Below are 15209 nucleotides of genomic sequence, written 5' to 3'. Positions count from 1 at the left end.
CCTTCAGAAAAACTCTGCACTGATGTCTCATTTTGGCTTAAAAGTAAACCTTAGGGGTGGCTAGGTGGTGTAGTGGATAAAACACTGACCTTGGAGTCAGGAGTACCTAGGTTCAAATCCAGTCTCAGACACTTAATAATTACCTAGCTGTGTGGTCTTGGGCAAGCCACTTAACCCCATTTGCCTTGCAAAAAAAAGTGAACCTTGGTTCTCAAAAGCTAACTCTTAGAGTTCAGGTCTTTTTAGGACCTGTCAAATTGAAGTGATAGTAGCATATTTCTATTGTTAAGGCCTTGCTAGGTTACTTGAATAGTGAAAATAGAAGATTAGTGACTATGGTTACTCATGAAAACACAAAGAATGAGATAAATAAAATGGATCCCTGTTCTGTTTAGCTTATCCAGGACCACCTAGACCTTGAATTAGGAAGTTGTGAGTTCATAATCTGCTTCAGAGACTTAAGAACTTTGTGACCATAGGCAATTTATTTCATCTCTTTGAAGACCAATTCCCTCATCTGAAAATGAGGATCTGTTCTCAGTGGCCTCTAAAATCCATTCCAGTTTTAAATTTATGATCCACTTATTCTGGGAAGTTGAAAGCACAGGAAAAATAGAATTATAAGATTAAATTATAATGTGATAAATAATCATTTATTAGATTACCTACAAATACAAATAGCTAACATTCATATATATATATATATTTATATTATTATGTTCTAGGTCCTATACTAAGTTTTTTTTATAATTATTATCTCATTTGTTTTTCCCAACAACTCGGGGGTGGGGGAGGGGAAATGTAATTATTATCTATCTCAGTTTACAGATGAGGAAACTAAGACAGACAGAAGTTAAGTGACTGGCCCAAAGTCACACAGCTAGTAGGTATGAGGGCAGATACAAATTCAGGTCTTTCTGATTCCTGACCCAGCACTCTATCCCCAGTTCCATCCAACTTCCCCTACCCATCTTATATGTCATTAGATGAAGTGATAGTTAATATGACAGTATATACAGGTTGATTATAAGTGGGAGAGAGAATACAAGAGTACTAAGGAAAATTTTTTCAGTGGTCTAAGTCTATTGATGTTATTTCAAACTAGGATATACTACTAACCATAAAAAACCATATGGTATTCTAGCTGTCTTATTATTCCGTCTACTAACTCAGCTGCAAAATTTTACAAGTTAAGTGGTTTAGATCATTTAGTAGTTTAAAATGAGACATCAATCAGGTAGATGGCCTTTGAAGTCTCTTCCATATGAAAATTCTGTGATAGGATCATGTCAAGATATGTTGTAGACAGGATTCTGGATCAGGTACATTTTATGTACTTTATTTAGATGACCTCTTTGTTGAAAAACTACTATATATATATATATATATATAATAACTTAACTCTATGAACTTGAATTTTCTTATCTGCAAAATAAACCTATTTAATGAGATAACATCCAGGTCTCTTTTAGCTCTAAATCCTATGATCCTATGACTTCCAATTGGAAGAATTCTGAATGGATACATATTGAAATTCTCAAATGGAAGGGAAGCTCACAGGTTCTTCTCAAAGAAGCAAATAAAGAAATCAACAGAGTTGGTTTCATCATTTTGCCCAAAAGCAATGAGAAACATAATTTTATGGGTAACTTCTCATCTTTTCTTTTGAAGTACCAAAAATAAGTGTAAGCAAATAATCTTGGGGATAACTACATGCTAATTTCTTGATTTCTGAGAATGAAGAGTAGAAAAATTATATTAAGAATATGATGATAGCCTCCAAATTGTCAATCTATGTCTTGGTGATTTCATTGTGAAGGTTGGCACAAGAGAGATGTTTTAGAAAGCCTTGTTGAAAAATATGGTTTAGGAGCAATAAATGAAAAAAATCGGTGACAGATGAACCATTTAGAAACTTAACATCATGAATACTACTGAATTACATACTGTCAGTCATGAATAATTTCTTCAAGAAGAGGATCAAAATGATATAGTTTATAAGCCAAGTGACAAACAAAAAGTGAGATTTATTATGTCAGTGAAGAGAAATGATTAATTTCTAATGGATATATCTCAAAGTCAGGTATTTATATCATTCATATCATTCAAAAGTTAGAGAAAATATAAAAATGTAAAAATCAATACAAAATTAAAATAAATTAAAATAAAAGATAAAATGAGAAGGCACTTATGAATTCAAGAGTGCTGCTCTGAAAAATTTAAACAAGATGATTCTCTAAAAAATTGAATATGCTGATTCTGAAGATGACATGGAATCTAGTCCTCCTCAGTGAGATACATGGTAATTTAAAAGACTAATTTCACCTTCCATAAATAAACCAAAGTGGATGAAAAATGCATCTTGCTCAAATTGTAGCATTCAAATGGACTTTTTTGGGAGGTCTAATTAGTATTAGTTTATTAATCTTGGATAGGTGCTGAAGATAGAAATGAACTGAGCCCATAAGTCAATAAAAGATTGATCTAGATCTCATTTGGAAAATTACACAGTATTTTTACTAATTCTAAGCTGTGAAGTTTGGCAGAAGCCCATCTTTTTACAAGCTATAGTGTTCTCATGATACTACAGTTATAAATTAGGGAACAGCATAATCTCAGAAGAATTTACATTAAAGGCAACCCAAAGGAAGATGGAGTATGTAAGGTAGGGTTTTTGTACACTGGTGTTTAATCATCTGTAACAATAACTAGCACATAAAACTGATGTTAAGGTCCTCAACTAATAATATATATGACTGGAAAAGGAAGTAAGCAAGAAATATCTTAAGTCAGGAATAACACATGAAGAAACTAAGTATTCTACTGGCGTATTCAAAGTTATAAAGAACCAGAGGGAGGCCTTCATCCCTTAAGATTGATATTATCTAGAAGATTTATGGAAAGTAATGCATGAAAATCACCTAGGATCAGAAGGTACCATGATCTTAGCAAAGGGAGAAGTACTTACACCAGTGAAATCATGAATCAATCTAAACAACAAAGGGACAGTTTTGTGTCCTAAAAACAAGCAAAGTTAGAGGTGACTCTTATTTCTCTACTAGATTCTTCATGTGAGTCATTTCAAAAAATTGGCTTGATCAATGTGTTATTAAAAATCTTTCCTTTCGAAAAAAAAAGAAAAAAATTCCTTTCTTAATTCCTTTCTTCTTTCTTTCCTTCCTATAACCACCTTGTGGTGTGCATCTCAGTGGTGTGGTAAATTCCTTGTATTAAGAAAACACTTGGGTTCTGCTTGATATTAGGATTTAATTATTTTGGGGGTATTTGAATTAGCAAATTAAGGTGTAATATGATAAATTATTTTTTAATAAAAAGAGACAGATTCATATAAATTGAATTATATTTGTCACGTTTTTTTCTGCTTGGGAAGGAAAGATACTCTTTCGTAATATAGTTTTCTTTGAAATGTGAGTTAAATATTTCTTTGGGACATTTAAAAAAAATTCATTCCACTTAGGTATAAGGTGTTGGATCTTTACTTGTGGACAAAAGGTTAAATAAAAACATTCCAATGATTATCTTCATTTGTTATGACTTTTAGAGTAATCTATAAGTTAATGAACTCTGGGAATAGAGCTTGAGCCTATGATTTTTAAAATTTTATTTTGGTGGGGGAGAGGGGAATGTAAGGAATTTCTAGATGATGAAATTTTCTATATTATTTCAGATCAGCAATTGCACTACAATATATAATCTTAGAGTTGACTAGAGCCTTTAGGGATTAAGCAATTTGCCCGAAATTCCATAGCCAGTATTTGTCACAGAAAGGAGTTGAAGCTGAGTCTTCCTAGCTCCCAAGCATAGTTCTAGTTCCACTCCATCAAGTGTTAAACTCAAATAAAAGCAAATCACTGTGATCAAATGTTGACTCAAAAACTCACAAATTAATATTAATTATGTGTATTTTATTTATTTTCCTAAATATTTCTCAATCACATTTTAATGGAGATATTAACTAGTGATTTTGACAATTCACTATTCCTTCTCTCTGAATGAATTGAATGAACGCTAATTTGCCTAGATATTGTCTTATTTAATTATCATCCCCACCTCCTGCTTTTTTCCCCCAGGCTAAGTTGTCCATTGGACATCATGGAGAAAGATCCTTGGAGAGTTTCTGTCAATGGCAAAATGAGGAATATGGAGGAGCAAAGTATCTTGGTAATAACCAAGTTCCTGGTGGAAAGGATGACACCCCCCCAGTGGATGCTGCTGTTTTTGTTACTAGGTAGTATAGACTTATATTTCATTCATATAAAAGAGAAATAAAATTTTCTTATCTTTTGCACATTTTTAAAGATTTTTATGTATTTAAGAGTTTTTATAATTCTCAAAATTTGTAGTTCAAAATGAGATTTGGTAAGGATTTGGAACAAGTTTGAAACTTCTTGTCAGTTCATTTAGGGCTAATAGCTAAAGTAAACATGGGCCAATACAAATTTACAATTTTGCATATGATATCTATCATAAAAGTATTTAGCAATACAGATCATGCAGAAACATTCAGAACTATCTGGTTTAAAATATGTCTAGGTATGTAGTTTCTCTGTGTATTTTTCTTGAAATGTTATCTAAATTTAAACTATTGTTTTTTAAATAGAAGACATCAGATCAGCATTTTACTCCATTTAGGCTCTACTTAAACTTCCTATGCACATACTCTTAGAATGAAGAAATTATGTTTGACTTGTCATTTGCCTGGGTCCTAGAATTGGACCATACCTTTCTTAATTTGAGAGATTTTGAGTTATAGAATTAAGAGAGATTGTCTTTTGAAAATTGTTTTAAATGATATTGATATAGTTTATATATTCTCTTTCCTTTATTTTCAAAACCCATTGAAGAAAAGTCCCTTTTAAAAATTATTAACAAGAATTAGCAATAATTTCTGTGAAAGATTCACTCCACTGCTACTTGAAAACATTCAGTTCGCAACGTATGGAAATAGTTGGAGTTTTTTTGGAAATGATTTTCTTCCTAATTGAATTTATTTGCATGATTAAACTGAGTCTAAATATTTTAATATGATAGATAATAGTGAAAAATAAAATCACTGAATCTTCTGGAGTAATTTTTAGTTTTGGAATATTCTTTTTCAAATCAGACATATCTAATTTTTCTTACTGATTTGGTATCCAGCACAGTATTATATACCAAGTAGGCTTGAGACTGATATTTTTTGAATTGTGTTCAATTTATTAAAGAGTTATTGAAAGAAGGGTAATATAAAGATAAGACATCATGATGTACCTCAGGTCTCAAGAATATAGAAGCAATAATATTCAGATATAGATGTCTGGAACTGAGAAATATATTATATATAAAGCATATAACAACATGGATATTATATAAAATATTAAACCAAATATAACAAATATTAAATTAGAATAGAAAATCTTTGAGTGTGCAAAATATATATATATATATATATGTATTATGTACATATGGAGACGAGCATATTTACTTGATGCATGTATATATATGTGCATATTTACTTATATAAACTGATACAATTATTTAAGTAAGCATATATGGACTATACAGTATTATGTATGAAAATATGTCTCTATGTATATGGACACACACACATATAAGAATATCTATATGTATATGTATATCTATATCTATATGTAAAATCCTAACTTTGTAATCTGCAAGTTCAGAAGTCCTTCAAGGTCTTTCACAGTCTGATTTTTTCCAACCTTGCCTAACATTGTTCACTTTCAATCACTCTACTGTCAAATCAGGTTGCTATTTCTGCTTGGAAACAGAAACATTATCCTTATGCCTCCCTGCCTTTATTCACACTGTTCTTTGTGACTAGAAGATTCTCCATCCTTCCCCATATTCTAAAACTAAACTCTAATGTTACTTCCCATTCTCACCCCAGTGAGGGAAGCTTTCACTAAATCCTCTGCTCAGTAATGATCTTTCCTCCTGAGATATTACATAGTACTTTATTTTGTAAATCTTCCTTTCTATTAATGTATTGTCATTTGACATTGCACTTGACTTTTGAAAACAAAAAGAAATTAAGAACCATCTGATAAAAAAAATTGAGTGATCAATTTGAGTACTTGTAAGAAGTTGAGTTTTCTTGTATTTCATATGCTGACTGAATACATTTTCAAATGTCAGATTTCTAAAAAATATATCTTGGACAATAGTAGTATGTTTGGAATATTATGTAGACTCTCAAGATAACTTTTGACAGAAATTCTTTGCATTTCATATATTTTGATATATTTGTTTTAAGGCAATTTTATTATCTTCCTATCTTATCTTATACTATTTTCTTCTTGATAATATTCCCTTTCTCCATTGGGTTGACAAAATTATTGTGAAAGGACTTGTTGGGAATATTCAGGAAGCACTGTCACCAGAACAAGAGCTAACTAACAAAGCTCAGCCCTGTTCAAGAGTCATCATCATCAGACATGAAATCATCTTCAGGCATTGGTTTGGACTTTTTTTTTCAAATAGTTTCCTTAACACATTGGTAATATTTTGTCTGAAAATGCCTCCTTCTAATTGAAGCATATGGGTAAAGTCATTTTAGAACACTGGCGTGCTTTGTGTTAGTATTCATTAAAGTAAAGACTAAAGGGTATGTTATGGTAAATATAGGGAAGTCCAAGGTCTGGAAAAGGCAGAGTTTCTTCAGCTGTGAGGGAAAGGGTGGACTGTTTCTCCATCTTTGTGGCAATTGTGTTCTAATAAAGTTGGGAAAATTTTTAATTTCTGTCTAATCTTGCTTGACTCTTTTTGTATATCAGTCTTCCTTTTTCATTTCATTCATTCAGCAAACATTAATTAATTGCTTACTATGTGCTAGGCAATTAATGTTAATTATGTAAATTAATATCTTTTCAAAAAAAGAGCCCTTTTTTGGAGAGAGTAAGGAAAAAAAGGTTAGAATAAAATCATGTAAATACAGCTCCACCTATGAGTCTTTGCCAAGCATTAAATATTAAAGGCAGTGGAAAGAGTACTGGACCCAGAGACAGAAATTTAAATCCAGTCTTAGATATTTACTAACCTTGGTAACCTACCAAATCATTTAACTTATGTTAATAATAATAGTGAAAGCATAATAATATCTGCCAGACACTGTGCTAGGTGCTTCCCAATTAGTATTTCAGCAAGCCTGGGAAGTAGATACTATTTTTATCTCCATTTTACAGAGGAGAGTGGAGTAGAAGGAGAGGCTAAGTGACTTGTCTGAGTTTATACAGATAGTGTCAGAGACAGATTTGAACTCAGGACTTCCTGGCTCAAGATCTGATGATCTAAACAATATGCCACATACTGGTCCAGGTGGTGGTGAAGATAAAATGAAACATTGGTAAAGAGCTTTACAAACCTTATAGTACTGGATTAAAAACTATCTATCTATGCCATCAATGTAAACGTGATAGAATTTAGAAACTTGAATATAACTGTTGTTGGTCTCACATAGGCAAACGGATGGTTGTTGAGCTGTTGGAAAATTGGAGTTGCTCAGACAGTTTTAATGATAAGCATTAAAAACATCATTTTTGTGACAAAATGGGCATTTCTCTTCTTTAAAAAGTGTTTGCATTTTCCAGGGTAATCTTATATTACCCAAGTATCTAGTTGTATATGGTCCACAAAGCAAACAGTGTTTAGAATGAGCTCTTGCCTTGAGGGTCCTGAATCCTATTCCTAGCGAATTATATAATCTTGAGCTTGACTATATATAATTCTGGATGCTCACCAGTCTTGACAGATGGACCAGCAACAGAGGATATGAAAATGACATCATGTCCAGTCAAAGCAAGCAAGCCAGGAAAAGCAAGAGCTGGGCTTGCACAAGGTACAGCTGTGCAGAAAACTAGAAACCACCCCTGTAGGGACTTGGTTCTTTGGGAATGTTGTTCGAATAGGCCCATGGACGACTACGAGTTTGAAGGAGAGTCAGGACCTTTTTCTATCCCTCTCTCCATTCTGCCCTCTACTTTTTAAGTTATCCTTACCTCTGGATCAAAATCATTCCCCCCAAAACAAGGACATGGCCATTTTCCTAACAATCCCTCTATTTCTATTCAATGCCATAATGACAAAGCAATAGAAATACCAGCACAGTTTCTTGTAACAATAATGAAAAAGAGAACAGTCCTGTCTTGTGTCTTTCAGTCTTCCTGTATGTATTCCCTGATCACACCTATATACATATATATAATATATGTATTATTTGATTATTTAATACAACATTGATCCATATTGAGATGATATATACAAGTACTTGACAAATCTTAAAGCTATCATTATAATGTTAATGACCATTATCATCATCATAGCTTTATAAGTAATAGGGTCCTAGAATGAATCTATTGAAGACCATCGCTAATTCTGTTAGGTTTCCAAAAATTGGTGAGGAAGACACAGACTGCTTCAGCTGCTTATGTTAATGAATATGGAATGGGAAAGGTCTATTTGTCAGATTCCACAAATTTTTTTAGTTTCATGTGAGAAATGAGCAAAATGCATCCCAAGACAATTTTTAAGAGGATAGTAACCTTATTAAGATGGTAGCTAGGTGGCAAAAATGGATAGAATGCTGGGTCTGGAGTCAGGAAGACAGACCTGAGACACTAAGTGTGTGATCCTGGAAAAGATCCTTAATCTTGTTTGCCTCAGTTTCCTTATCTGTAAAATGAAATGGAGAAGGAAATGTCAAATTACTCCAGTATCTTTGCCAAGAAAATGTCAAATGGAGGCCTGGAGATCAGGCATGATTGAAATAACTGAATAGCATCAAACCTTACAGGAAGAAAATTTTATGCCCTGTTTTCTGAAGACAAAAAAAATTAATCCCACCTTACTTTAATAGATTAGGATAAAGAATACTGTTCCTGATAGTTATTTCTGCTTTCATTCAAAGCAAAAGAGATCTTATGCCAAACTAATAAAATAAATCTCATTTCTGATTTTATTACAAATGGCTTGCTTTCTTTGAGGACAGAGATAATCCCATCTGCCTTGCTGAGGTACAATAATGTACTCCATAATGTACTGGAGTATTTAATTACATATTTCAGACCACCAGATTTCCTTTATCATGGAAATGTAGAACATAAGAAGCAAAAAAATACTAAAGTGATTTACTCATTAGTCAGTCAGTCTCCTTGGGATGGATTTTCTCAAGGATGGCATCTTGCCACTTTCTAATAGTTTAGTTATCTGTTATCAGGATGAAAGCAGCTTTTGGTACTGGAGCTGATGTAATATAATAAACCCTTAAATAAACTCTAGGTCTGGAATGGATTTTTGTGCCAATTCTATCCTTAGCAAATATCAGGTAATTTTTAGTTGTTTGTTTTTTGACATTTTAACTTTTAAGAGTGTTCTAAAAGCAATGCTAGCCTGGAATGAAATGAAGTATTAGGAAACCATAGCTGCTTCCATTCTTGTTTTCTTCTTATTAGTGGTCTTTCTTCTTCTTCTCTTATTCCCCAGCTCAAAAATATCAAAATACAATCTCTTTCCTCTTCATCTTCTGTCCTTTGAGGATGGTTGTCATTGAGATTTCTTCAATACCAAAGGATCCTGCTACTCCTCTGCTTCCAGTTATAGAGCCATCTATTTTCTGCTTCCTGCCTTTATGTAGGGTTCCAACAGTATTGCATGGTCTCCACTTGTCTTTGTTGCTTTTACAAAATGGAAATATTCTTACATAACAACATTCTCAGCCTTACAGCCATATCAATAGAATATGGATGATGCTAAGGGTACTAAGAACTTTCTTCCCCCAAAAAACTCTGAAATTTCCTCCTAAACATATTGATGTGTGATATTTAATTGTTAGAATTTCATTCATCTGGCAGCTGACTTTACACTTTGCCACTGGGGGAAAAGCCCTCCAATTTTCTCCAGTGTATTACCAAGTATCTGTTAAAATAACTGACAACAGTCTGTATCTGGCAAAGCATTAGATGAAAGGATAAAAAGATGCAATCAAAGTAGTCCCTAGCCTTTAGGGGCTAATATTTTACTGGAGGATACTGTGTCTACCTACCTACCTACCTACCTACCTACCTACCTACCTACCTACCTACCTATCTATGTGTATGTGTGTGTATATATATATATATATACAAATACATATACAATATACTTACAAAATCAATTCAATAACTGGGTTGAGCAGTACAGATAACTGAGATAGAAAGTAGAACTTCTTGAAGGAAGTAGTATTTGAACTGACCTTTGAAAGATGCTAGATATTCTAAGAAACCAGAGTTGAAAAGTAAGAACATTCTAAGCATCAGGAACTCTGTTTTGTGTGTGTGTGTGTGTGTGTGTGTGTGTGTGTGTGTGTGTTTGTGTGTGTGTGTGTGTGATTTAGAATACAAGTTGTACAATGGCACAAAATTTTCTTTTAGGAGAAAGTAATGTGTAAGAGGAATAGTGATTATTGTAATCCACTCTGACTGGAGTATTGAATGCATGAGAAGAGAGTATTGTATGACCAGCCTGGAGCCAGATTTAGAAAGACTTTAAAAGCCAAATACATTAGCTTTATCCTAAATACAACAGGGAGCTACTGAAACTTTTTAGGTAAAGGAAGATTGTGTTCAGACTTGTGTCCTAGGAATATCACTTTGGCAATAATGAGCAGATTAGTTTTGAAGAAGAAGACTGGATCCTGGAAGATCAATTTGGAAAGCTATTATCCAGAAGGGAATTAATGGCTTAAATCGGGGTGGTTTGGGTGTAAGTAAAAAGAAGGGGACAACTTCAAGAGATGTGTCTAGGAACACATTGGAAGAAGATATACACACATTCTGTAGCAGTAGAACAGGACTAAAAAAAGGAGGACAGGCATCTAGAATCAATAATAAAACACCAGTGACAACAATAATGAATATCATTTATATAGCAGTTTAAAGTTTGCTAAGTGATACATATGTATATAAATGTGTGCTTGAATATATATATATATACATGTGTGTGTGTGTGTGTATGTGATATATATATATGTATTTGTGAAATTTCATTTGATAATCACAGCAAAACTGGGAGCAAGTAACTGCTATTATTATTATCTACATTGTACAGATAAGGAAACTGAGTCTGAAGGCAGTTAAACGAGTTATGTGGGGCTAGCAAGTGCTTGAACTCAGGCTTTTGAACTCAGGTTTTTCTGAATAGGAAAAGGACAAGACTGTCAAGACTAGACAACAGAATGATATAGAAATGACCAACTTTAAGGTTAAGGTTTTGAAAGGAGAAGTGAGGGGCGGCTAGGGTGCGCAGTGGATAGAGCACAGACCCTGGAGGCAGAAGTACCTCAGTTCAAATCAGGCCTCAGACACTTAATAATTACCTAGCTGTGTGACCTTGGGCAAGCCACTTAACCCCATTTGCCTTGCAAAAAACCTTAAAGAAAAGAAAAAAATGCAAAATGAAGTAAGACTAAGGTGAGGTCAAGTAGCCTAGAAAAATAAGGGGAGTGGTAGAGTGACTGAATGTTGTGGTGGAAATTAAGAATAAGTTTAGACAAAAGAGGCTATGAATTGTGGAAGGAGAATGCTTGTAAGTAATGATGAGATCAATGGTATGAGAATCTCTATGGGACTGAGTTGGTGTGAAGGTGTAGATTTGGCAATGAGGAATTATAAAGCAAATATAATTAAGACAGGAATTCTTAATCTGTGAATCTTTTAAAAAATTCTTTTGATTTTCTATAATTGATTTTCTTTGTATTCCTGTGTCCAGGGTCACACAGTAATAAGTATCTGAGGCTGTATCTGAACTCAAAGCTTTCTGACTTCAGGCCCAACTTCTATCTACTGTACTGCCTTGGGGGTGGGGGGTGGGGGAATGGAGAGTGAATATCTTTATTAATAAAGGATAGTGTCGGAGGAAAGCCAAGAATCAAAAGCTTGTAAGAGCAATGGAGATAGGAGAAGAAATGCTATTGTCATTTAGATATATTATTGATGTATATTTTGTTTTATGCATGCGAGAAGCATTCTGGTTTTATCATACTACCTAAAGGATTTTATGACACACAAAAAAAAGTCAAAGACTTCATTTAAGGGGACAGCAACATGTACATTGAAATCTCAAAATCTAAGGGCAGGAAATGAGCCAAGAAAAAGATTATTAGCTGAGTGCTCAAAGGTTATTCCTTTACTGAATTTTTTTTGTCTTCAGGAGCAAACATAAACTCCCCTGTTTGACTTTCAAAATCCTTCATAAACTATCCCCTCCCCTGCCAGACAATCTTTCCTGTCTTCATATATCTTTCTTGATTAAAATAATCAAGTTTTTTTCAGAGATTGTTCTAGTTGCTAAATGTAGTCGACATTAAATAAATGTTTGTTAAATTTAATTAAGAAATGAGGAAACCTGGGGCAGCTAGGTGGCGCAGTGAATAGAACACTGCTCTGGAGTCACGAGGACCTGAGTTCAAATGTGACCTGAGACACTTAATACTTACTTAGTTGTGTGACCTTGGGTAAGTCACAACCCCTCCCCCCATTGCCTTGCAAAAATTTTTAAAAAAAGAAAGAAATGAGGAAGCCAAACCATAAAAATAATTCAGTCAAAATTGGAAAATCCCAGTCTTTGGTAAGTCAACACTTCAAAGCATAAGACTCATCTTTTCAGCTGGCTCCCACTTAAAATAATGAGCAGGCTGAGGAGGAAAATGAGTTTCCACTTAAATCCTGCCATTGAATACTGCTGCAGATTCTTCTAGTTTCTTATTTCTCAGATTTTAAAGGGTACCATAGCCATTGTAGCATTCTATACCATCCTGTGAATATAGACAACTCAGAAGTGGCAAGTCTATTCTGTAATACTCATACTCACCAATGAGGAAAAAAATTGGACAAGAAGGTGCAATGAGGCCTAAGTCAAATTCTCAGTCCTCCCTATCTACAGTCATCATTGACTCTTCTGATACTTTCACCCTTTATAATCAATCATTTGCCTTTCTCATCTCCACAATGTTTCTCAAATCTCTTCCCTCTCTCCCATTCCTTTTTTTTTAAAAAACCATTCATATAATTTATACTCTAGTTTATATTCTTATCCTCTCATGTGAGTATTACAACAGCATCTTACCTGATCTCCAAGTCTTTAGTCTCTTTCTTCTCTAATCTGTTCTCCCCACTACTGCCCTTGGGCCATGATATCTCCATGTGAGGGATTACTAAAGAGAAAAGAGATTCAGAAATGTACTTTGTGGAATTACCTCATCATTCATATTGAATGTGAAAATTATTGTCATGTCTTTGAAGATTAACTCTGATCATGTCAGAGGCTTTCAAGGCTACCTTTTAAACTTAAGACAAAATACAGCTCCTGTATATGCCATTGAGTTGAGACTTCAAGGATTATCTAGGTGACTCAGAAGATAAGATTATTGGACCTGGAGTCATAAAGACCTGAATTCAACTCCAACCTCAGAAATTTACTAGTTATTTGACACTGAACAAATCACTTAAAAGTTTTATCTGTCTCAGTTTCCTTTTTTTCCTCTAAGTTTTCTTAAAAGTAAAATGAGGATGATAAAAGCACCTGCTTCTCAGTGTGGTTGTAAAGATAAAATGAAACTATATTTGTAAAATTCTTTGCAACTTTATAGCACTATATAAATATTATGTATCATCATTATCATAGTCATCATACTTATTGATTACTTATTTGATAGGTGAGGAAACTGAAGCCCAGAAAGGCTAATGAAATCCTTTCACAATCTAGCTCTATCCTATCCTTCCAGGCTAAATTTATTATTCCCCCTCACTCAATCAATCTATGTTTTAGAAACTGGCTTACTTGCTGTCCTTTTTATATAAGGCCCTAGAATTAGGAAGTGTTGGAAAATAGCTTAGTTAAAAGATGAAATTTTAGTTGGGAGTTAAAGGAAACCAGGGAGGTGAGTTGATTTAGCAGAGGAGAATTCCATGCATTGGAAAGTCAGATAATATCTCCAGAGCCAGGAGATCATTGTTCATGGAACAGCCATGAAATCATGGATCAAAGAGTACATATTATTGAGTAATGTTTATGAAGATGTAACTTTAAGATCCTTATCTTTATCAATTGCAGTTTGATAGTGTATATAACATGAATATGAATAACATCAAAATATAATTGATGCCCATCAGTTGGGGAATGACTGAACAAGTTGTTGTATATGATTGTGATAGAATACTACTTGTGCTATAAGAAATAATGAGCTCAATGATTTTAGAAAAACATGGAAAGAATTACATGAACTATGAAGAGCAAAATGAACAAAACCAAGAGAATTTTGTATGACTGAACAAAAATGTTAATTTGACTGTTATAAATGCTCAAATTAACTATAAAAGACATGAGAAGAATACAATCTGCATCCAGAGAATGAACTGATAGATTTTTGAAGAGTATCTTTTCTAATATCCTTAGAAGATATTAAAATATTAATTTAATAAATTTATTAAGAACCTGCTATGTGCATAGCCAAGTAGGGAATTCATTCCTTGTCGTCAAGGATTTATGACCTAATTGAAGAAGTAACATTTATATATAAAACTGTGTTTATCTGTGTGTGTGTGTGTGTATGTATGCATATGTACACCTATTTTGTCTAATGAGCAGGATGGAGAGAGAATAAAAAAAAGAAATTTACATGATAATTTTGCGTTAGATTTGAATATAATAACAAGTTGTCCATAGTAGATTTGCAGTTTTGTATGCAATTTTTTTAAAATTGTATCATGTTATGAAAATGCTTGCTTTATTCCATAAATTAACAATAAAATTTAATAATGAAAATCAAAAGAACATAATTTATATATGAGCAAATAATTGGTCCACTTGCTAAAAGTGTTCAATTGATTATCTTACTTAAGTTTTATAACTTTTACCATCACTAAGCTTCTGGCTACTAAATGTATCAGAGTGTTCCAACTGTGTTAGACATCAATGATTATTAGCAGTGATAGCATGCTTGTATGGTTCTATCCTGTCCTTGGGGAGTTGCATACATCTGACTTTGTTGCATTTATTTTTTAGGACAGACTTCTGTGTACACAAAGATGAACCATGTGACACTGTGGGTAAGTTAAGAAATTACAACAATAATTTGATGTTGATTTTGTACTAGGAGTCAATAGTGGTGTGTTAGTAGCTGTCATAGTTTATGTCAGCTGAATTCATGAGGATAT

At 33.3% G+C, this 15209-nt stretch overlaps 1 protein-coding gene across 2 annotated transcripts in view; it reads left to right on the top strand.

The window, feature by feature from the left end:
* The window catches only part of ADAMTS17 (ADAM metallopeptidase with thrombospondin type 1 motif 17), a 511869-nt gene that overhangs the window by 136050 nt on the left and 360610 nt on the right, over positions 1-15209 (top strand). For both annotated transcript variants that reach the window (XM_074234214.1, XM_074234213.1), the window contains exons 6-7: positions 4092-4249; positions 15058-15101. In XM_074234214.1, the coding sequence (XP_074090315.1) occupies positions 4092-4249; positions 15058-15101 (202 nt within the window). The remainder of the gene's footprint in view (positions 1-4091; positions 4250-15057; positions 15102-15209) is intronic.

This window comes from Macrotis lagotis, chromosome 4 (assembly GCF_037893015.1).
Source record: "Macrotis lagotis isolate mMagLag1 chromosome 4, bilby.v1.9.chrom.fasta, whole genome shotgun sequence".
NCBI classification, from domain to species: Eukaryota; Metazoa; Chordata; class Mammalia; order Peramelemorphia; family Peramelidae; genus Macrotis; species Macrotis lagotis.
This window is presented reverse-complemented; position numbering and strand designations above follow the sequence as displayed.